Genomic DNA, 24,321 nt, shown 5'->3' with positions numbered 1-24,321 from the left:
CTTAAGTGAGTGCCACAAAATGTGCTACAGGCCCACTAGTAGCATTTCATTTACAGGCCCTGGGTACATGTGATACCACTTTCCTAGGGGGTCACAAGTGAATTAAACATGAGAATTAAGTATAAGCCAATTGTACCATATTTAGGGGAGAGAACATAAAACACTTTAGCACTCTTTACTAGTGGTAAAGTTACAGTCATCCAGCCAACAAAAACGGGTTCAGAAAACAGGAGGGTGAAGGCGCAAAGTTTGGAGATGACCCTGCAGAAAGGGCCAAGCTCAACATTGAGTAACTGTTCTCCAGAGTTGTCACATCCTCATCTTGTGGATTCCAAGTTGTTTAACCCCATAGAGCTGGGTAAGACAGCTGATGAGTGGGTGCGCACTTGTGTATCCAAAATGTTCCTGGTGTGTGATCCTAAGAAAGGGGGTCAGACCTCAAAACAGGAGAAAGAGGGGATCAACAAGGATAAAAAGACGGAGTTATCTCAAGGGCCCCAAAAACCTGTCCAAGCACTAAGGAGTGTACAAAGGGAAGAGAACCTTTAGACCCTTGGTAGGCAGGGTGGTGCCTGGACTGTCATCAGCCAGGACACAAAAGCAGAGGCTGTATGTTCAAAAAAGACCCCCCCCCCCCTCCATCCAGGGCATTCCCAAGGAATTATACGTATAAGAACTGGGCTGGAAGTTTGCCCAGAGGAAATTAGGGATGACACTGAAGACACTTTATTTTCTGTGGGTTGGGTGGATGTTAAAGTCCTGACCACCTTACCTCTCAGCATCTGGAAGTACAGGCAATGGACTAATATCAATGGAGCCAAAGTCCACTGTGGTGGATAAGCTTGTATCCTCAGAGCAAATGATCCCAGTTGTCTTCCATGAAGTGTTCAATACTGACAGTGAAGTGAGGTTCCATCCAATGGCAATAGCCAGCGTTCAGTGTAGGGGTTACTGCCTGAAGAATATAGCTTTGAGCTCTGCCATCTCAGTTGAGTGTCTCTTGGGAAATTACTTAGAAAGCCTGTGGTTGTTCTGAGGAAGACAAACATGAGAAGCGAGCAGCACACCTTTCCTTAAACATTATTCTGAAACTTGACAATTATTTTTGCAATGTAGGCGTGCTTGCCTGGTAAGCGCTCCGTCCAAATGCGCCGCAAAAGAACAAAAACTCTGGACCCTATTACAGATCCAATACCGGCAGCACAGCTGTGCTGCCGGTATTGGATCTGTAATAGGGTCCAGAGTTTTTGTTCTGAGGAAGAACCATATAAAATGCTAGGTCTCCCTGAGTGAGTGTAAGTGGCTACAGAGACACACGCCGTATGGTGAGGCCGTGAGGCTAGGGACTCAACACCTTGCTCATCCCTTAACAGTATAGGGACTTCCTTCTAAACTTAGCCTAAAATATTCCATTGGCTAGACATTTGGAGCAAGCTGGTCAACCACTTTTACTGGCTCCAGAGACCTGAGAAGGTGAAGGAGGTCTGCCGCTTCTGCATCACCTGTGAAGCCAGGAGGACAACCCAAGGCCCCATACATTCCACTGCCTGTGGTTGGAATGCCTTTTGACAGAGTTCCATAGTTGGTCCACTGGATCCTCCAACTATTTTAGGAAATAGTTTGTGTTGGACCATGCCACAAGGTATCCTGAAACAATATCCCTGAAGACGATGATTGCACCCTCAGTGGCCAGGGTACCACTTGGTGTCTTATTCAGGGTGGGGTTCTCCAGAGAGATAATATCTGACAGGGACACAAACCTGAGGTGTGCATACTTGAAGGCTATATGGGATGACTGTGGGGTGGCTTACAAGTTCACCACCCTTTATGATCCCCAAGCAAACGTTCCTGTAGAGAGATTCACAAAGACCATTAAAAGGCAAGCTTATGAAGCTGACTGTCAAACCCTGCAGGAAGTAGAATGCTCTACTTCCATGCCTTTTATTTCCCTGCAGGGAGGTATCACAAAAGAGAGTAAACCACAGCCTCTTTGAGTATTTGTATAGGCACCCTGCTAGAGGTACTTTAAGCCTAGTCCGAGAAGGGTGGAACAAAATACTCAAAGAACCTGAAGAGGAACTAATGGACTTTGTATGACCAAAAAGCATTCTTGGAGGAGTACCAGCCAGGTCAGAAATTGTGGATGGTGGAGTCTTTGGCATCCATGGTCCTCCGGGACTAATGGACCTGGCCCTGCAAAATGCTGTAAAGGATGGTAGAGGTCACCTACCTGTCTGGACTTGGGGACTCTCAAATACCCCGACAGGGTAATCCTTGTTAACCCATTGAAACCACACTGACAGGACTGACATGACAATGCTCATGGAGATTATAGGACAGGCGAGTGAACCTCTATCAGACTTCTTATCCAAAAATGCATAGGATGGGTCAGTGGAGGGAGTAGTCCTCTCTCCTGATGACTGAACAAATGATTGTTGCCAGTTCCTGGAACAGTTTGCCGCACTGTTTTCTAGGATACCAGCCAGACTCAGTGGAGTGTCCATGACATAGGCAATGGACTTAGTTGACCTGTCAAAAAAAGACCTACAGGCTGTCAAATAAGGTCAAAGCAAGCAGCAAGGAAGAGGTTGCCAACATGTTGATCCTGGGGGGTTATTGAACTCTCTGGTAGTCCTTGGACAAGTCCTGTGGTGCTGGTGCCTAAGGCCAACTTGAAAGTGGTGGCCTCAACCTCAGGTTCTATGTGAACTACTGGGTACTCTGTGCTGTCACCAAAAAAGGCTCACTCCCATTTCCAGAGCTGAAGAGATAATTGACAAACTTAGTGCTGCAATTACCTCAATACTTTGGATCTCCCTTTTGGGTAGCAGTGGGTTGCCCTTAAAGAGGAAGCCAAGGACATGCTAAACCTCTTCACCCATGAGGGCTACTTTCAGTTTAAATTGATGGCATTTGGTCTGACAAATGCCCCTGTCATCTTCTAGAAGCTGGTTAACATGTTACCGTCTGGATTGGAAACCTTTAGTGAAGCATATCTTGATGACACAACTCTCTTTAGCTCTACCTTACAGGCAAACCTGATACACCTCTGAGAAGTGTTTCAGGTCCTACAGCAGGCAGGCCTGACTGTCAAGACCAGTAAGTGCCTAAGTGCCAGATAAAGCAGGGATCCGTGGTGTACCTAGGCCACATTTGTCGTGTACGACACATGCAGGCTCTCCAACCCAAGTTGCAGATCATCATAAAGGGGAGCATCTGAAAACACAAATCTAGGTCAGAGCCTTTCTTGGCCTGACTAGGTAAAACAAGATATTTGTGAAGGGGTATGACACCAATATTGAACTCACCAAAACAAAACTGCTCAAGAAGTTCATTTGGACTGAAAAGTGTGAAAAGACCATTACCACCCTGTACACAAAGCACCTTACTTTAGCAGAAAGTGTGTGGTGCAAACAGATGATTCAGAACACAGGATTGGGGCAGCATTGTCACAGCTGGATGATGTGGTCCTAGATCACACAATTGCCTTTATTAGTAGGTGACTTCTCCCCAGGGAGCAGCATTGAAGTGCCATTTAGAGGGAACCCTTTGCTGTGGTGTGGTCACAGAAGAATCTGAGTCTTTACTTGTGTGGGGCTCAATTCAAAGTTCAGAATGACCACAGGCCTCTCAGATGACTGATGCAGATGAGAGGGGAAAACTCTAAAACTGTTCTGGTGGTCTATCTCCCTACAGGCAATGGACTTTACCGAGGCATACAGACTTGAGACTGACTATATCTCTGTAGATGACCCATCTAGATTGTTCTTTTTAAATAATAAGAAGTACCAAGGGAATCGTTCATTTGCTTCCATGTAAGAAATTCTTCTTTTTGCATGACCACCTTGATTTTTTTTTTTAATTGATGCTGTTGGTTTTTGTAATCTGGAAACTGGGACCCTGCTAACCAGGCCCCAATGCATGTGCTCTGACCCCTAAAAACCTGTTGGATCGGTTATGAATCCTATTTAACACATTCAAATTATTGATGCATCCATATTATATTGCACCCAATGTGACCAGGACCTTTAAGCTAAAATGGCACTAGAGGACTGCAGCGCCTTTTGTTTTGTGACAAGACTAATATGATAATGCAAAGAATGCTTTCTGGCCTGTCCCAGCATCCTGAATTTGCATTGTTAATACTACAAATTTAGAAAATTAGGACTTGTGTATTTAAGTTCTGCATGTCCTGATAGTGAATGATCTCCAGAGCAATGTCTCACTGTGGCTAGATTGACTGTTCAATAGAAAGGCACTGGGTTACACCTTATAATGCATAACATCAGTTTGCGAATAATTAGAACCATGATTCAAGGACTCAAATGAATAGTAATTTTAAATCTAATCTAATGATCAAATCACATTTTAAATTACTATTTTGGAAATGCCACATTTAGAAAGTTACGTATTTGGGGGATGGGCCCTTTTATTACTGCTGGGTTGGGCCTCCTTTAAACATATAGAACACAGATTACCCTAGCTGTCATTATTCAAAGACCATTTGGTTCTGTGAGGGGTTTAGTTGGAGAACGAAGAATGGCGCTCAAGCAAAACACACTAAGGGTCCAGTATTGAAAAGTAGGTACGGTGCTGCGTGATCAGGGGAAAACAAACCCTGGCAAGAAAAAGAACCCCTGCGAGTTGGAGTGTAGGATACACCCACTACAAAATGGAAACAGGTTCTGCGCACACGTTATAGGATAAACACAGTGTAGTGAAACCATAGGGTATGGTTGAAAGGTACAATAGCAGTCAACATCAGAATAGTCTTTGTAGGATTTAATAGTGCGTTTCTTCAAGTGAATTGAAGGGACAAGAAAAACAACAAGCCGACACGTGTTTCGTCAACGGGAAACAACCCGTGACTCTTCAGGGCTGTAATACCAATGACCGTGGCAAACGAGGGATACGGGACGACGGAACAGTCCGTGTGTGACGAGTAGGGACGTCACAGCCACAATCGTGGTAAAAGGGTAAATACCGAAGCGGAGAGTAAAGCCAATCGTAGGATCAGAAAATGAGGAATCGTCTCAGTTCAAGGGTATTGGCGACGGCAAATGCGGGTGAAATCGTGAGTCTGGGTGGTAGACGGTAAGTCTAACCGCGGTGGGATCTGTGATCTATGCGGGGCGTCTCAGTTCCAAAAAGCTGGAAGTGTGGCTTGTAATGCTACCATGTATGATTCATGCAGCAGGTTCTGCAGCTGTCTTTCAAGCCCCGGAACAGGAAGAACCTTCCTGTTCCGGGGCTTGAAAGACAGCTGCAGAACCTGCTGCATGAATCATACATGGTAGCATTACAAGCTGCACTTCCAACTTACCGTCTACCGCCCAGACTCACGATTTCACCCGCATTTGCCGTCGCCAATACCCTTGAACTGAGACGATTCCTCATTTTCTGATCCTACGATTGGCTTTACTCTCCGCTTCGGTATTTACCCTTTTACCACGATTGTGGCTGTGACGTCCCTACTCGTCACACGCGGACTGTTCCGTCGTCCCGTATCCCTCGTTTGCCACGGTCATTCATAATACAGCCCTGAAGAGTCACGGGTTGTTTCCCGTTGACGAAACACGTGTCGGCTGGTTGTTTTTCTTGTCCCTTCAATTCACTTGAAGAAACGCACTATTAAATCCTACAAAGACTATTCTGATGTTGACTGCTATTGTACCTTTCAACCATACCCTATGGTTTTACTACACTGTGTTTATCCTATAACGTGTGCGCAGAACCTGTTTCCATTATTCAAAGACCACTTCATATTATCAGTGAAGTAAATTAATTTTCTTGACCCGTGTATTTATCCACAATTTATTTTGTGATCTTCCATGCAATCTTTTACACTTAAACATATCCTTTAAACCCCATTCAGATAATCATAGAGACTCATTTCTACATAATACAACACAGTACAAAACTCTGGCATTACTTATGCCATAGTGACAAATATTGACACATACTCATATGACCAGTCTGATAATGAAAAAAAAAGAGGTTGTAGTTCCAATGATTATTTATGAAAACCCACTTGCTACTAGTATCCCTTGGTGGTTCTAAGCCAGTTCTGATATACTAGACTTGATCAGTTCTTATGTCTAGGACTGTTCCTTTATTGTCCTGATAGCTGACAGGGCACTTATCTCAGTGGGTGAGTGGCTGCTCCCAGAACCATTTTTGAGTGACCACATGGGATAGTTTGCCCATTATTCTAGCCATACTTTTGTGGAAGACCAGAGAGCTCTGCACAGGGGAAGAAAGGTTCTGCCATATTGGTTTTGGGTGGAGAGGGGCACTGTAGGATAGTTTACAATGGAAGTGCTGCACAAGTGGTTAGGGGCACCCCTGGGTATGTTTACCCCCTTGGTGAGGGAGTGGCAAGGAATTTCCCCCAACCACAGGCTGGCACTGGGCATAAATGTGGCATCCCCATTACCCTCTTCAGGACACCATACCACCGATGAGCTGCAGCCACTGATGTCAAACTTGCTGGTTTGCCCCACTGAAAGGATCCTGACTTCCAGACAAGTTTCTAAGTCTAAGAAAAGATGAGTTCACAGGGACTGATACAGAGCAGCATCCCAGCATTGCCTTCGTGGGCTCTGACTTTGCCCACACTAAGAATAGATCAAAGCGGGATAAATAGCAGTCCTCACAGGGGACTCCTATTGACCTTGGTTTGATCCATTTCTGAGGCAGGCAATATTCCAAACAACTCAGGTGGGTAGCATTTTTATGAGTAAAAGTGTGGTATTTTTGGGTGGTAGGAATTTGGGATTTATGCAGATTCCAGAAGTTTCCATCACAGAAATATAAGGAAAATGTGTGGTTTTAGGCAAAGATTGATGTTTGCAAGGTATTGTAGGTAAGAATACCTTGTGGAATCTATTCAAGGCATACAACCCTGGAATTCTCTGGGTTTCCATAAGTTCTAGCTGAGCCAGGGCTATCCACATTGAAAAATCTGGTCAGTTTTCAGTGGGGAAATGTGATGTGTCCTTGTTGTATTTTGTGCCCTTTCTTGAGACGGGTACTAGGCCTACCCACACAAGTGAGGTACCAATTTTATTGGGAGACTTTGGGGTTGCTGAGTGGTAGGACATTTGGGACTCTCTGCAGAATCCAGAAGATTTCCTCCCCGAAATGTGAGGAAAAGTTGTGCTTTATGTCAAAGTTTGAGGTTTGCAAGGGTTTCTGGTTAAGAAAACCTGATGAGAGACATACAAGTCACCCACTCTGTATTCCTCCGGGTGTCTAGTTTAAAAAAATTTACACATGTGCTAGGTTTCCCTAGTTGATGGCTGAACTAGGGCCCATAATCCACAGCTGTCCACATTGAAAAAAGGCTGGGTTTTCTGTGGAAAAATTTGATCTCTCCATGTTGCAATTTGGGCCTTTTCTGCTCATGGGCAATAGGCCTACCCACACAAGTGAGGTACCATTGTTATCAGGAGACATTTAGGAACACTTGTTATTATCAATTGAACTTCTCAGAATCTGGGCCTTCCATATGCAAGCCAATTTGTAGGAAAGAAGATATTTTGAATAATCCCCTCTGAATCACACGCTAGTATGGCTACACACAAATTTGGATTTTTACAAATAACCTCTGCTCGTAAACTCAGTATTGGTGTACATTTCAGAAATACATAGGTTTCCTTCCTACTCATTTTTTACTGTTTATGTTTTACCATATGAATTGCTGTATACTCTACACAAAGAAAAAACACTGTAAGGTGCAGATAAGTTGTTGGCTCTGGAAATCTCAGGTTCTATGAAAACCTACAACCCCATTCATCCTTGAAACCATAAAAGTGTAGCAGATATATTGGTATTTTCTTCAAATGTGGGCTGCACCACCAAACCAAATATCCCAAAAATAATGATTAAATGTCCATCTAAAGTTGGAAATATTTGAGATTTCTTTATTCTTCCTTTTATTTGAATCGAAACAAAGCACCAAGCAGCCAACGCGTTTCGTTCTTTTAGGCAAAAACTTCGTCAGGGCTGTAAAAATATTAAAAATAAGTGTATAATACTATCTAGTGGTTATAAAAACATACATATAATACATTTAGTACAATATCCTAAAACAGAAGAAAATAATAAGTAAGTGGAGAGACACAACTACATTAAAACACAACATAATATTACATACAACTTTGTGATCGAACCACATAGAGACAAAGAAAAAGTATTTTCAAATCATCGAGCGCAACAGTGTATTACAGCAAAACTTGTATACATTTTATATTTTTTTTTTTTTTTTTTTTTTTTTTTCCAACACAACCCACTTCAGGAATCATGGGCGCTCTGCGGTGGTGCGTACGAGGTACGGCAGGGTTAAGCCGTTGTAATATCCACTTCGTTTACCCACACAGGTTTCCTCGCGCACTCCCAGAAGGACAAACAGCTTCACCAATGATCGTTTTTTATAATTCCTTTACTTTCAGCATGCCAGATACAAAAAGACAAACTCTACGCGTTTCAGTCTCAGCAGAGACCTTGCTCACGAGTCTAGCGGTTGCTCAAAGGTAGTCAGGATTTTTAAACATACAAACAAATCAATAAGTGACATCACTTCCTGAGACAGTGCTGCTTGGCATTCTGGTCATTGTAGTGCCCAATACATTTTCTGACAAAACCCGACATTTTCCAATCCAAATAAAGTTCGTTTTCAACAAAAATAGGAATAAAAAACCCGTTCCGTAGGCCTATGCACCTTTCTGTACATTTCAGGTCATTAAAACCATGCAATGTTATGATAACTATGATAGACATTTATAATGATTATGGTGCATAGCTTAGTCTACGGTAATGTTGACAAGGTCTGGTCACCATTTGATTATTCACTTTCTACTAAACATAGTAGTAAACCACAGATTTCTATTAAAGTGAGTCATAATGTTACACCCTGGTGATCTTATATTAAGGATTGGAACTGTTGATTTTGAAACATAAATCAAGCCCTCTAGTGGGCAGTATTCTACAACTTGTGATATGAAGGCACTGTCTCTCATCGTGAAAACGGAACAAAAAAATGTGAGACATACATTAATGTAATAAACCTAAAAGTGTAAAAATGTAGGGGGCCAATGTCAGTGTCCTTGGTCAATTCTGACCCTTTCCTTGATAATTTTGGATGGCATAATTAAAGATGGTAATGAAGTTCCTCATCCTGATTTAAACCAAAAGGAGTCAGAGTCCTGAAATTCAAAATGTGTTTGGATTCTTTTTGCCGAAGGGTTTTCTCTCGGTCTCCTCCCCGTGGATGTATTCCTACGGATTCCACTGCATAGAATTTCAAGTCCTTCCATCTTCCTCCATGCTCCTTCTCCATGTGCTTTGCGACAGCATTGCTCCTGTCAGTGTTGACGGTGGCACGAACATGTTCCAAGATACGTTTTTTCAGTTCGCACTTGGTGCTTCCAACGTACTTTAGTGGGCAGGGACATTCGATGATGTATATGACAAATTGGCTTTTGCAATTGATTAGTTGTTGAATTCTCCATTTGCGTTTATTAGCCATCACCAACTCCTTGGTATTCTGAGCAATGGGGCATACCTTACAGCTCGTACATTTATAGAATCCTTTAGGTTTTAACCAGGTTTCTTTTTTGTTCTGTTGTTTGAAGTGGCTGTGGATCAATTGATCCCTAAGGTTTCTGGTTCGTCTGTAGGTAATGTTGGGATGATCACCTACAATTGATGACATTGTTGGATCCATGTGTAAGATGTGCCAATTTTTGCGTAGTATTTTCATCACCTGTTGGTTTCCTGTTGAGTGGGTAGTTATGAATCGTATTTGATTTTCTTCATTTGTTTTAGCTTCTTTGTCCTTTAGCAAATCTGTTCTGTTGATAGTTGCCGTTCGTTGTAAAGACATCTGGATGGTTTTGGAGCTGTAATTTCTTCTTTTGAAGCGTGTTATTGCCTGATTACGGTGTTTGAACCACTCTTCTTCCCTGGAGCATATCCTTTTGATCCTGAGAAATTCCCCATAAGGGATGTTTTGTATCAGACTTTTTTGATGGAAGGATTCTGCATGCAGTACTGCATTTGTTGCGGTGTCTTTGCGATGTAGAGTTGTGTGTACAGTGTTATCTACAATGTAAATTACAGTGTCCAGAAACACCACTTTTTCGTCACTGATATTGTATGTGAATTTCAATTTGAAGTTGGAGTTGTTCAAGATTTCGAAATATTCTGCAAACTCGCTATTTGTTCCATCCCAGATGATCAATAGGTCGTCTATATACCTAAACCAAGCTATGGTTTTATTCACATAGGTGTCGTTCTCTTGGCTCCATGCCCATGCTTTTTCCCATACGCCCATGGTCAAACAGGCATACGATGGGCTAAATGAAAAACCCATAGCTGTCCCTTTTACTTGGCGGTAGATCTCCTCGCCGAACATGAATGTATTTTGTTCAAGGCATAGCTGTATCATTTGTAATAACATCTCGTTGTGGTCAGAGAATTGTATGTTTCTTTCAGCCAGGAATTGTTTACATGCCTTTAATCCAATATCATTCTGAATGTTTGAGTACAATGATATTACATCCATTGTTACTAATTTGTAGGACGTTTGCCATGGGGTGTTTTGTAGGTGTCTTAACAAATCTCCTGTGTCTTGTAGGTAAGAAGATAACCCCTTCACATATGGTAGTAGGAAAACATCCAGGAAATTGGCCATTGGTTCGAGTAGAGCTCCTTTTGCTGAAATTATAGGCCTTCCCGGTGGTTTCGTCGGATGTTTGTGGATTTTTGGAAGAAAGTATATTGTAGCCATTTTGGGGTGTTCCATTTTCAGATATTTTACTTCTTCCTCATTCAATAGATTTTGTTTGCTCCACAGATCCAATTTCAAATCTAATTCCTCCTTCCATCTTTTGGTGGGGTTGGTTTTCAATTTCTCATAATATTCTTTGTTTTCCAATTGTGAAAATGCTTCTTTAACATATGCTTCTTTCTGTAGGATGATGACGTTACCTCCTTTATCTGCCATCTTTATTTCAATTGTATCATCATTTTTTAGATCAGTTAAGGCATTGCGTTCCTCATGTGAGAGATTGTCTAGTTTCTTGGAGTGGTTAATTTTGTAAAGGTCTTTGATAACACACTCATGAAATAAATCAATTTTGTTGCCTTGTGGTAGTTGTGGATAGAATTTAGACTTCGGTTTTTTGCTGCTGCAGCCAGCTCCCAATTGGTTACAGTAGGTTCGTACGTCACCTTTCTCATGTTCAGGATTTTTGTCTAGTTCCATCAGAGTCACAAAGTTTTCTGCATCTTGTGCCAGCAGTTCCATTTCTGGTATTTGGGTGATCTTTCGATGTTTATCCAGACCAGGGTTTTCAACAAACAATTTTGCTAGTTTAATTTTGCGAACGTATTTATATAGATCAATTCTTGTTTCAGCTATATCAATGCCGGTGGTGGGACAGAAATTCAAACCGCGTTGGAGAAGTTTTATTTCCATTTCGGTCAATGTCTTTTTGGAGAGGTTGATTACTTGTAGTTCTTGATTCTCACTTGCGACGACTTCTTGTGAGTCTGTTAGTTCCATTTCTGTCGCATGCTCCTCGTCATTGTTCCCACTCGAGTAGTGCTTGAATTTGTGTTTCCGCTTTCCTCTTCTTGTGCGTTTCTGCGGGCACCTCCACGTCCTCTGCCCCTTCCCCGGGTGTTGATTGATGGTGTTCCCACGTTCTTTTCCCAGTTCTTTTGCTGTAAAGCCAGCCTCATTTCTCCTAAAAAAGAACACTTAGGTTTTGTAGTGCTTGGCTCCCCTTCTACATCACTCACATCCGTTGAGGTTAATGAGGAAAGGCTGCTGGCGTTTGTGGCCGTATCCCATCTATCTTGTTCTTTGAACCGATCATACTTTCTAGCATAAGTAAAGATGCGTCCTTCTAAATAATCCTCTTTGTCTCTTTGAAACTTAGATTGTTTTCTTGCTCTCACAGTTATTTCATGTTTTTCGATGTAGTGACTCAGTTCTTCCTTAAATTTTGCCAAGTCTGCATTCAGTTCCACTGTTGTTAATTCTTTTTCCAATTCCCTTAGCTGGTTGGTAGTTTTATCCAGCGCAATTTGGATATGCCTCACGAGAATTTCCATTAATCCCAGGGATGAGTTAAGGATGTATTCGCCCCATTCCTTGAGTAGTTCATTACTTGTGTCTACATGATTGGGCATTAATCCAATGCGCAGTCCCCGTGGTACTCTTTTCACCTCCAGATATTTCTTTAGGGACGCCACTTCCCACCATTTATTGATTTCCTTTTTTGACAACTTCTCCCATGTACGTAGTTTGTTTTTGATGTCAATTTTATTTGAGCTGCCTGTTGCTCCAGTTTCAACATTCGTTGTCTTTTCTTGATCGAAAAATGTATCTATCAGGGCATTTCTATTGGCCTCCCTTTTATCCATATTGTACTGGCACTTTCCTTTATGCTGATGATTTATGTTAGTACGATCTTGACCAATTCCATTTTATGTCCCCTCTGTCTCTTTGCATATATTAACCCAATTAGCAATGATGAGAAAAACAGTTCCCCGAGTATTTTACTCGTATATTATCAATGGGCAATATGCAAATGTGAGACCAACCGGCTTCTCATTCAAGTTGGATACAATGTATCACACAATTCAATGTGCGCGCAGCTCGCTTACCGATTGAAGAAGACAGGAATACACGTTCCCCTCCGAGTTCGCGTCTCCCGTTCTATCTCCGCTCAGCCTGGCTTCGCTTCTGATGGTTGTTGCTCGATGCCGGCGTTCACCCGATTCCAAATTCAATCTTTTCCAACACAACCCACTTCAGGAATCATGGGCGCTCTGCGGTGGTGCGTACGAGGTACGGCAGGGTTAAGCCGTTGTAATATCCACTTCGTTTACCCACACAGGTTTCCTCGCGCACTCCCAGAAGGACAAACAGCTTCACCAATGATCGTTTTTTATAATTCCTTTACTTTCAGCATGCCAGATACAAAAAGACAAACTCTACGCGTTTCAGTCTCAGCAGAGACCTTGCTCACGAGTCTAGCGGTTGCTCAAAGGTAGTCAGGATTTTTAAACATACAAACAAATCAATAAGTGACATCACTTCCTGAGACAGTGCTGCTTGGCATTCTGGTCATTGTAGTGCCCAATACATTTTCTGACAAAACCCGACATTTTCCAATCCAAATAAAGTTCGTTTTCAACAAAAATAGGAATAAAAAACCCGTTCCGTAGGCCTATGCACCTTTCTGTACATTTCAGGTCATTAAAACCATGCAATGTTATGATAACTATGATAGACATTTATAATGATTATGGTGCATAGCTTAGTCTACGGTAATGTTGACAAGGTCTGGTCACCATTTGATTATTCACTTTCTACTAAACATAGTAGTAAACCACAGATTTCTATTAAAGTGAGTCATAATGTTACACCCTGGTGATCTTATATTAAGGATTGGAACTGTTGATTTTGAAACATAAATCAAGCCCTCTAGTGGGCAGTATTCTACAACTTGTGATATGAAGGCACTGTCTCTCATCGTGAAAACGGAACAAAAAAATGTGAGACATACATTAATGTAATAAACCTAAAAGTGTAAAAATGTAGGGGGCCAATGTCAGTGTCCTTGGTCAATTCTGACCCTTTCCTTGATAATTTTGGATGGCATAATTAAAGATGGTAATGAAGTTCCTCATCCTGATTTAAACCAAAAGGAGTCAGAGTCCTGAAATTCAAAATGTGTTTGGATTCTTTTTGCCGAAGGGTTTTCTCTCGGTCTCCTCCCCGTGGATGTATTCCTACGGATTCCACTGCATAGAATTTCAAGTCCTTCCATCTTCCTCCATGCTCCTTCTCCATGTGCTTTGCGACAGCATTGCTCCTGTCAGTGTTGACGGTGGCACGAACATGTTCCAAGATACGTTTTTTCAGTTCGCACTTGGTGCTTCCAACGTACTTTAGTGGGCAGGGACATTCGATGATGTATATGACAAATTGGCTTTTGCAATTGATTAGTTGTTGAATTCTCCATTTGCGTTTATTAGCCATCACCAACTCCTTGGTATTCTGAGCAATGGGGCATACCTTACAGCTCGTACATTTATAGAATCCTTTAGGTTTTAACCAGGTTTCTTTTTTGTTCTGTTGTTTGAAGTGGCTGTGGATCAATTGATCCCTAAGGTTTCTGGTTCGTCTGTAGGTAATGTTGGGATGATCACCTACAATTGATGACATTGTTGGATCCATGTGTAAGATGTGCCAAACCAGATGGTGATGGCTAATAAACGTGGAGCATGGAGGAAGATGGAAGGACTTGAAATTCTATGCAGTGGAATCCGTAGGAATACATCCACGGGGAGGAGACCGAGAGAAAACCCTTCGGCAAAAAGAATCCAAACACATTTTGAATTTCAGGACTCTGACTCCTTTTGGTTTAAATCAGGATGAGGAACTTCATTACCATCTTTAATTATGCCATCCAAAATTATCAAGGAAAGGGTCAGAATTGACCAAGGACACTGACATTGGCCCCCTACATTTTTACACTTTTAGGTTTATTACATTAATGTATGTCTCACATTTTTTTGTTCCGTTTTCACGATGAGAGACAGTGCCTTCATATCACAAGTTGTAGAATACTGCCCACTAGAGGGCTTGATTTATGTTTCAAAATCAACAGTTCCAATCCTTAATATAAGATCACCAGGGTGTAACATTATGACTCACTTTAATAGAAATCTGTGGTTTACTACTATGTTTAGTAGAAAGTGAATAATCAAATGGTGACCAGACCTTGTCAACATTACCGTAGACTAAGCTATGCACCATAATCATTATAAATGTCTATCATAGTTATCATAACATTGCATGGTTTTAATGACCTGAAATGTACAGAAAGGTGCATAGGCCTACGGAACGGGTTTTTTATTCCTATTTTTGTTGAAAACGAACTTTATTTGGATTGGAAAATGTCGGGTTTTGTCAGAAAATGTATTGGGCACTACAATGACCAGAATGCCAAGCAGCACTGTCTCAGGAAGTGATGTCACTTATTGATTTGTTTGTATGTTTAAAAATCCTGACTACCTTTGAGCAACCGCTAGACTCGTGAGCAAGGTCTCTGCTGAGACTGAAACGCGTAGAGTTTGTCTTTTTGTATCTGGCATGCTGAAAGTAAAGGAATTATAAAAAACGATCATTGGTGAAGCTGTTTGTCCTTCTGGGAGTGCGCGAGGAAACCTGTGTGGGTAAACGAAGTGGACATTTTATATTTTCCATATTTCAATGTTGAATTACTTATATAATGTAATTTCTAAGTAGAATATATAATAAATTCTAAGTACGTAATTGAGGCAATATAGAACCTGAGCAGTCCTCTGTCATTAGCTTTTCCAAAATCATATAATAGCAAACTACATTAATCATCCATCTTTTCACATACATCAATGATAATAGACTACAATAGTGACCCATTTGGAAATGAAGAGAGAGAGAATAACTAAATAGTAGTAAAAGGCAAAGAACAGAACAATACCAATAAGAAAAAATAAGAAAAAATATGAATAAATAGAGACAATGAGATGGACAAGGAATAGACTTATGCAACTATACCTAATGATTTTTAAAAACCACACCAAACAACAAATTCAAATCACATACTGATCAAACTGTTACTGGTTGTATTCAAAAGAAGCAGGAAAAGTCAGGCTGGCTTAAATAAGAACTCCAAACTGGACGTCACCTTGCTTTTCCAAGTCATTGTCTCTATTTTTTCATATTTATTTTTATTTTTCCTTATTGGTATATTGAATTTGTAAATGAACCATAGAGACAAAAAGTTTCAGATGAAAATGTCACAAAGTGTTCTTTCTTCATACTTGTTTTCAATATTTTTTATACTCTGAAACCTGTTAGGGCCCGAATATGGGCCATATTATCAAGAAACGGTGATAACATTATCGCCACTTTTGCGGCAAGAAACTGCTGCTAAAGCGACGATAATGGGTTGATAATATGCCCTTGAGAATTCCCATAGAAGCCCAGGTTCACACCAGACCTGGGCTTCTATGGGAATGCACAAGGGCATATTATCAAGCTCATTATCACCGCTTTAGCGGCAGTTTCCTGCTGCTAAAGCGGCGATAATGTTATCGCCGTTCCTTGATAATATAGCCCTGTGAGTTTGAATGTGCTGGAGCAGACCACCATGCGGCGGCCCGCTCCCGCACTGCCAAACTTGTGGTTGGGCTCCCCACCAGACAGAGTTTCCTTGTGTCTGGTGGGCTGTACTTGGTGATCCCACAGCGGTGCATCTAAGAATGGGCACCGCAATGAGAACTCCAAAAACAGTTCCTGCTTGGCATGGACTAAAAAGTTCATGCTGTGCAGGAACTTGGGTACATGCCCCCTTGCATGCATCCACATAGATAAGGGAAATATGAGTCTCTGTATGGCCACCTTTGTTTCAAGACACCACAGCTCCAAGACACCAATGGAGGTACTTAAACTCGTAATATGCTTGCTGGAGCCACAGCAGCACAACCAGCATATTCGTCAGGTCCTGATTGCCGTGCCACTGCCAGAGAACAACAGTTCCCTGGTGGCTGCAGCATTGTAATGGTGGTCCAACAGGACAACTTATAATGGGCAGTCGGACCACCGGTTTGGCGTTGGTTGGACCGCCACACCAACATCAGTCTGGCAGTTCTTGTAACACCAGACTCATAATCAGGTCCTAAGTTTTTGGGGAAAACGCTTGAGTGATCTACAGAAATGACCCCTTGATGAATTTAAAATTTTGCCTAATTTTCAGAAATCTGTAGATGCCTGGGATAACCCATATATTTCACAAAATCTTCCAGTCCAAACTGGAAGTAGGTTGAAAACACAAAAATAGGGAAATATGGGCTACCTCTTAGAAAAATGCAAATCGTAAAAAAATGTGAGGTTTTTTGTTACAGCTCTGTGTGTTCCTGAAACCTAGAAGATGGTAATTTTAGCACATCAAACCATTCATTGATTCAACTCTTATGAGACAACAATAAGTCACCTATTTGTGGAGAACTTTTACTTATTTAAAAAAAAAATTAGCTATCTTTTAACTATTTTTTTGGTCCCCTCCAGAGGAATCCACAAACCCTGTGTACCTTTTGAATCCTGAGGATGTTGGAAAAGAAGACTGTTTATTTGGCATGGATACTGACAGAGCGGGGGTATCGGAACCTCAATTTCTTAGTGAAATCATCGAATACATTTTGCCCTTTGGTGGTATTGATCTTTAATAATCGACTTGAAATATTATAAGAGAGCTAATATCAGAAATACATTTCAAAACCTGTGAAGCCAATACGACCTCACAATGAAGACCAAGAATCAATAAATTCAACCATAAATATTTATTTTAGAACATTAATTCAGCCAGTATATATCAAAAGCAAAAATAAATTCAGAAAATAGAACAATACGGTCTGGAGATCAAAGTGTGCTAGTACGTTAAGGCATAATAAGATGAGCAACAAAATAGTAACAGCTACAATGCAGAGGAGACACATTGATGTGATCAGGTGTTCTATAAAGAAACTTTCACCTTCTAATACAAACATAGCCTAATAAAAAATCATCTAAAGGCTATTTCTAAAGGGGAGCATAGAAGGTGTTAGCATAAGTTCGAACTTCAGTAGTTGTTCTAGGAAATAGAGTCTTTAGCATGAAGCATTCACTCAGAGAAGCCCATCAGAAAGAGAAATCTGTTCCCTCTCAAAGTCAGGCTTGAGTCTGTCTAACTAACTATGAAACACTAATTAAAAATACAGTCAACTGCTTCTGAAACATCAATAACTCATTTCAACCACTGAGAAGCAATCAGCTAATTTCGCTTGAGGGGAGTTAATATACTTCCTAAGATTCCCATCTCCAAATAAGTAGGTTGAAAGCTGATACCTTCTGGTACACCGTCAACAGAAGGCCTTCTCTCATCATCAGTTCCTTCCAATTGTTGCCAACTTTCTCGTCTCTGGCCTCACTATCAGCCATCTAATACATACAATTAGCCTTTCACTAACTAATGAGACGCATGATTTTGCACATGCAAAGAAGAGAAATCAGCATGCTGGCAATGTGAAGGCAAGCAATTTCAGCTAAGTCCTAATGTCAGGCTACAATAAATCGAGAAACAAATGGATGCATGGTACAGCATTATAAGTCAATGGAAGCAAGCAATCAATAATGAACGTAAATATGCAGTGAACACAATGACATCATCCTACTGATCATCTTAATACACTTGTATATCCACTCTTAGTGATTACACTTTTTACATACTTATTCATTTATTTAAATGTGTCACACATGTTAATGAATTGAAACCACAAATGTATAAACATGACGTAAATATGGTGGAGATCCAACAACTTATGTGGAAAAAAGTTATGGAGGACTAAGCGCAACTTTCCCCAAATAACTAAAAACGGGCTCTGCACTTGGGTGAAAAAACCTCAGCAGTTTAAGGGTTAACTTATAATTTTCAGCCGGTCTATCACAAACAGACACAGGTGGCAGGGCCTGTGTGCTTTTGTTCCTCGAAACATCTAAAACCTTTCAAATTTATATCACTGATTTTCTACATTAGATTTTTGTCATTTTACTTCCATTTGTTAATTAAAATGTTCTACATTTTTATAAATTGGAGTGGGAATTTTATTGTGTTTTTTACCTTTTAAATTTTGTACAGATAAAAGCTTTACACGTCTTGCCTAAGGTATGCCTGTCTGTTCTGTGCTACAGCTACTAAGGGTTGAGCTCAGGTTTAAATTATTGCGACCTAACTGGACCTAGGAAGGAAGAGTGTCATTATCACTTAAATAGACTACCATCCATATCACCTAATAATTCACTTTCTACATCAGTCATTAAGCAATAGAATCATTTAGGACTTGACAAGTCTTTACTTACTAGGCAATCCATTCAACAGCTTTTAGAGAGACTGTCACTTGAAGATGTATTTGTTATTTTTCCTCAGGTACTGTTCACTGCCTGTGAACTGGGCATCTTTGACCTGCTACAGGAATCTGGTAGCCCCCTGTCCTCTGCCACCATTGCTGAACGTCTGCATGCCAGTACCGATGGAATGGAAAGGTTACTCTGCGCATGTGTGGGATTAAAGCTACTAGAAACTGAGATGAGGAATATGGAAGGTAATCTTGTAAAGAGCCACGCATTATGCAAACCATGCACTGTGATCCAATTGAATTAGAAATATTGAAGTATCACATACAGAAAATATATAATTTTACAGGATGTTATAATTTATTCAATTCTTTCCTGTATGCTTGGAAATATATAATCTACAAGATGATGTTGGTCTTCAATGTCTGTACTAAAGACCTAAAAATAAAGGTGGAAAAAAGTGACAGAATGTGTGTTGTTTTCACACCTGGTTTCCATTATGTCACTCTGATATATGCGCCTCTCATTGGCAATTCTGTCTATAGTAAATATATTTCTCTTTTGCTCCCCCATCCATTTGTTGCCTTCTTTTCAGTGACAACCTTAATGTAACAATATAGAGCTACATATGTATTCAGTTATTGGTCTCTTTGGTATATCCATAGATGAGCAGCACTGCCATTCATTGATTTCAGATCTCGCTTTAGGATTAATATATGTCACATTTTTGATGGGCAGATTGCCCCATGTAATCAGAACAACAAATTGTAATTATCAATTGTTTTGGTCCTTTTATGTTTAATGAAGCAAAAAGACTTTTTCTTCCAAAATGCACTGGTCTTTTAAATGATAAACCTGGGCAATAAATAATGGGCCTAATTCACAAAGGTTAGCTGAGGCAAAATTCTAACTTTACGACTTTCGATATCACAAAGTGCATTTACGAGTAGTAAAGTTAGACTTTTGTCTCAGTTTAACTTAAAGTTTGATCTTAGGTTTAACTGAGACCAAAATTCTAGTCTCAGTTAAACTTAATACGAAAACTTAAGTTAAACTGAGACAAAAGTCTAACTTTACTACTCATAAATGCCCTTTGTGAATACTGAAAGTGGTTAAAGTTAGACTTTTGTCTCGGTTTACCATTGTGAATCAGACCCATAGTACTTATGTGTCCATGTAAAGGTTGGCAGATGTAGGACAACCACAATAGAATAGCCAATGTCCCAGTCCACCAACCTCCCTTTTCCCTGCAGTTTTACTAGGTGAGGTAACTGCTGGGCTTCTACTGGCAGAGTTGCATTTAGCTTCACTATGCGAAACCATTAGCCTTTGGCTCCAGTGCAAGCAATGAAAAAGGGCTGCCCTCCCAGTCACACTTTGACATCTCACAACATGCACCTATCACCCTGCCACCCATAACCACGTCTATGCACACCCATTGTATTTGGGATATTTGCATTTATTGAAGGTCAGGCAGTAGCAAGTGTGGCAGAAAAGGCATTGTTCATACATTAATGAAAGTACACATATAAGAAAAAAAACAACATCTAACATGCTATATGTAAACATAGAGTAACTTGTCCACTCCACATAAACGAGGACATAAGGCTAAGTCCTCGGCTTTTCTTTTACAAATCAATGTATCATTTGTGTTATGGATCAATTGCATCAATACAAGTGAAACACGGCTGAAATATTTTTTTAAACTAAAACTCAGGAGTGGAGCTCAGCCTCCTTGGTGAGATGCAGTCATCAATGTTTTATTTTAAATGTTTATGCTTGAAATAATTCTCCCGAGCCACAGGCATCATGCAGGAAGCACTAATCATGTAACTTGCCCACCAGACCAGCAAAGGAACACATCAGGATGTTAACTACTGCTCCACAAGCTCCAGAGCCATGCTAGGTTTTAAAAACAACCACCGAATATGACGATGATTACAATTTAGCTGCATTGTATGCACTTTTATCTATCAAGTGGAAATCACGAAAACCTTGCATGGCACTGACCCCTGGAACAAGGCTGGACACCCATTCACAATTAGCTTAGGTACTGTCAAAATTAGCTTAGGTACAGAACTGAGAGCATTAGAAGAATCACCCATGCACTTATGTCCTTTCCAGAATCAGCCCCATGCATATAATTTGGATACCCTCATCAACATGCATGACACTGATTAGAACCATTTGTGTATGTATTCAGTCTGTAAATAGCCTGTTTTAATCCTGTGCACCAATATGCATATGTACACTGCCAAACTGTTTGCAGATTATGGAGTATACTGTCTGTGTTTATTAGGTTTGGTGTTATTGAAGATCTCTTGATTTTACTAAAATTACAGATATTGTTGAACCTGGCCCTTTTTCAAGGTTTATCCCCAGACTTTTTGCCTGTTGCCTCTTGTTTTCCTAACCCTCTTTTTGTTGAATTTAGGACTCTGGGGCACTTTTCCACTACTAATCACTGCTAAAGTGCATATGCTTGACATATTTGCTTTTACTGCTTACTCCATAATAAAGTGCTCTGTGTGTGGCCAGGGCCGGTACATCAAATCCTAGTAGTGGGCCTCCAGCACTGATTGTGCCGCCCACATAAGTAGCCTCACAATCATGTGTCAGGTCTGCCAGTGTAGTGTCAAGGGGGGCAGTTTTGAACTGCCATGTCAATCTGGCAAGTGCATCCACTTGCCTGGCCCAAATTTTCCCTTTTATTGTATGTAAGGCAAGCCCTAAGGTAGGCGCTAGGAAGTCCAATGGGCAGGTTGCAGTGTATATGAAAGGCAAGACATGTACTGGTGTGTCTTATGGGTCCTGATAGTGAAATTCGGCTAATTTAGTTTTTCACACAAAGGGAGCTGAAGTGTGCCCTTCATATGCTGATAGCCCATCACCAGGCTCATGGGACTTCCTGAGCTAGAGTGGTTGGAGGAGTTGTCACTGACACCTGAATAGGGCTGTGCCTGTCCTCCCACAATTGAGTCTCCACTCCCCTGTAATGTGTCTGGAGCCAGGACAGGGTAGGGCAGGACTTGTGCATTACAAAGAGTATCCTTTGAAGTATGCCTACTTCAAAAGGCTGAAAAGGGTATAAGTATTGGATCTGTTACCCCACATTTTTAGAACACTTCTGGACTGAGGACTCTGCCAAGAAGAAGAGCTTTCAAAATGAGTACTACCCCTTTGCTGGGTTAGCCTGCAGTTGCCTCTTCTGTCTGTGAGCACTGAAAGAACTGGACTTTGCTGTTTTGCTCCTGCTTTCCAAGTTTCTCCAAGGGCTTGTGAGTGCTTGCCTCCTGTTAAATAGTCTCAGGGACACAAAGATTTCACATTAACATACAGCACCTGAACTTCACTGCTGGGAGTTCTGACCTGCCAAGTGGTGCCAATTTCAGTTCAGGGCAGTTGCAGGTGTTTGCTGGGCTGTAACTTCAAGAAAAGGATTCCTAACGCCATAACCAACACCCTTGTCTGCCCCAATTCCACGGTAACCGCTCGCTGGGAAAGCGTAGCACCGACCCCAACAACAACGCAGCCCTGGTTTCAATGATGACGACGTGTCTCGCTGACTTCGATGCAGCTGCCTACACAGTGGCCATTGGCACCGCCTTGTTGCAACGACTTTGGCCTCACCGCAACATTAGCCTCACCAACAACGATGCCTAAGCAGCGTCACTGAATTTACTGCTAGCACCGCAGCTGTGGTCACCACCTTGCCCCTCCACCCTTGATAACACCGTGGCCTTGCACTGCCAATGATAGTGCCATCGACTCCGATGCCAGCTCTCTAGCATCAATGCCACACCACTGCCTGCACTGAAGCCATGGACACCACATATTGACAAGCATGATGCACCACCGCGACGAGACCGCAGCCCCAACCCTGCCGATGCCAGCATCTTGACATCGATTGCAAGGAGTTCGACCGGCAACGCGTGTGACTTCAAAGCCTCACCGTCTTCTGCACCGGCGTGCAACACCGACGCCTCGCGACCCCAGCGATGCCTCACCACCGCACTTCACTGCAAGGTTCTCGAGGCCTCTTTAACTTCTAAAGTCTTGTTTTGCAGGGCCTTCCCAACACTGTAGTCGGCCCTCGACTCTATTGAGGTCAGGCTGAACTGTGGATTTTGTTAGTCAAAATGCCGCGATAGTCCCAATTGGTGCTATCAACTTCAAGTAAATGTATTTTGCTTTATTTGTTTAACCCGTTCTGTGCCCATGACGAGCTGGACTCGTCGTGGAGCGCAGTCGTGATGTGCCCATGACGAGTCCAGCTCTGCTTTAATGGGGGGACCATGATGAATGGTCATTTAATGTCAGCTGTAGATGATGGATCCCTGAACAGTGTCATGTATGTGCATGTTTGCATTGTGCGGAGGGGATTACCAGGTAATTATTCACGCAGTTCTCTGATGGATGTCACATGCAGTTTTTCTGAGTCCCCAGATAGATCATGCAGTCTGTGTGTTCTCTTTTGTACTGCCAGTCACCGGTGTATTTAACTGTGTAGCCTTGGACCGTGTCATGTATGTGCATGTAACTTGCATGATCGAGGTAACTATTAGCGGCAATACTAAGTGTCTCTCGGACCGCTTTCAAGTGGTCGCCATCCTTTTTCCCCAGCAACCCCCCTCCCCAGGGGCGGCAATCTGAGAGATAGCCCCGGGCGCCACAAGCTCTAGCTACGCCTCTGCCCCCGATGTCTCTGTTATGCATTCCTGCGGCATGATCGTTCGATCGTGCAGAAGGAATGGCCACTAGCGCCAGGGTTTTGTTTTCTTTTTTTAAGTTTGGGGTTGTTTGTGGGCAATTTTAGCTGAAACAATCACTTTTTTCACACATTTTTGTGTGGGACAGTTGTGGCATCACCGGGCTCACTCAAATTTCCCACCACCCAGTGTTCCCCGGGTCTCCTGGTAAAAATGGTGCCTCACTTGTGTGGGAGGCCCAAGTATCCGCGACAGGCAAGGGCCCAAAACGTAGTGAGGCGACATAAAAATTGCCTATCTCAAAACCACCTGGTTTTGCAAGGGGGGTCACCTGGGTTTTTGGCCCTGCGCTCGGCGGCTATCAAGGGAAACCTACCAAACCCATACATTTCTGAAAACTAGACACACAGGGGCTTCCAGGGAGGTATGGCTTGCATGGATACCCCAACGTTTCCTTACCCAGAATCCCCTGCAAACCTCAATTTAAGCTGAAAAAAATCACTTTTTTCACACATTTTTGTGTGGGAAAGTTGTGGCATCACCGGGCTCACTCAAATTTCCCACCTCCCACACAAGTGAGGCACCATTTTTACCGGGAGACCCGGGGAAACGCTGGGTGGTGGGAAATTTGAGTGATCCCGGTGATGCCACAACTTT

General features: G+C 41.8%; 1 protein-coding gene across 1 annotated transcript in view; it reads left to right on the top strand.

Moving 5' to 3' along the window:
* LOC146805013 (acetylserotonin O-methyltransferase-like) overlaps positions 1-24,321 on the top strand; it is a 219,370-nt gene that overhangs the window by 61,200 nt on the left and 133,849 nt on the right. The window contains exon 2 of the mRNA XM_085622163.1: positions 19,029-19,203. Coding sequence (XP_085478289.1) covers positions 19,029-19,203 — 175 coding nt within the window. The remainder of the gene's footprint in view (positions 1-19,028; positions 19,204-24,321) is intronic.

The sequence above is a fragment of the Triturus cristatus genome, chromosome 8 (assembly GCF_964204655.1).
Source record: "Triturus cristatus chromosome 8, aTriCri1.1, whole genome shotgun sequence".
In the NCBI taxonomy this organism is placed as follows: Eukaryota; Metazoa; Chordata; class Amphibia; order Caudata; family Salamandridae; genus Triturus; species Triturus cristatus.
This window is presented reverse-complemented; position numbering and strand designations above follow the sequence as displayed.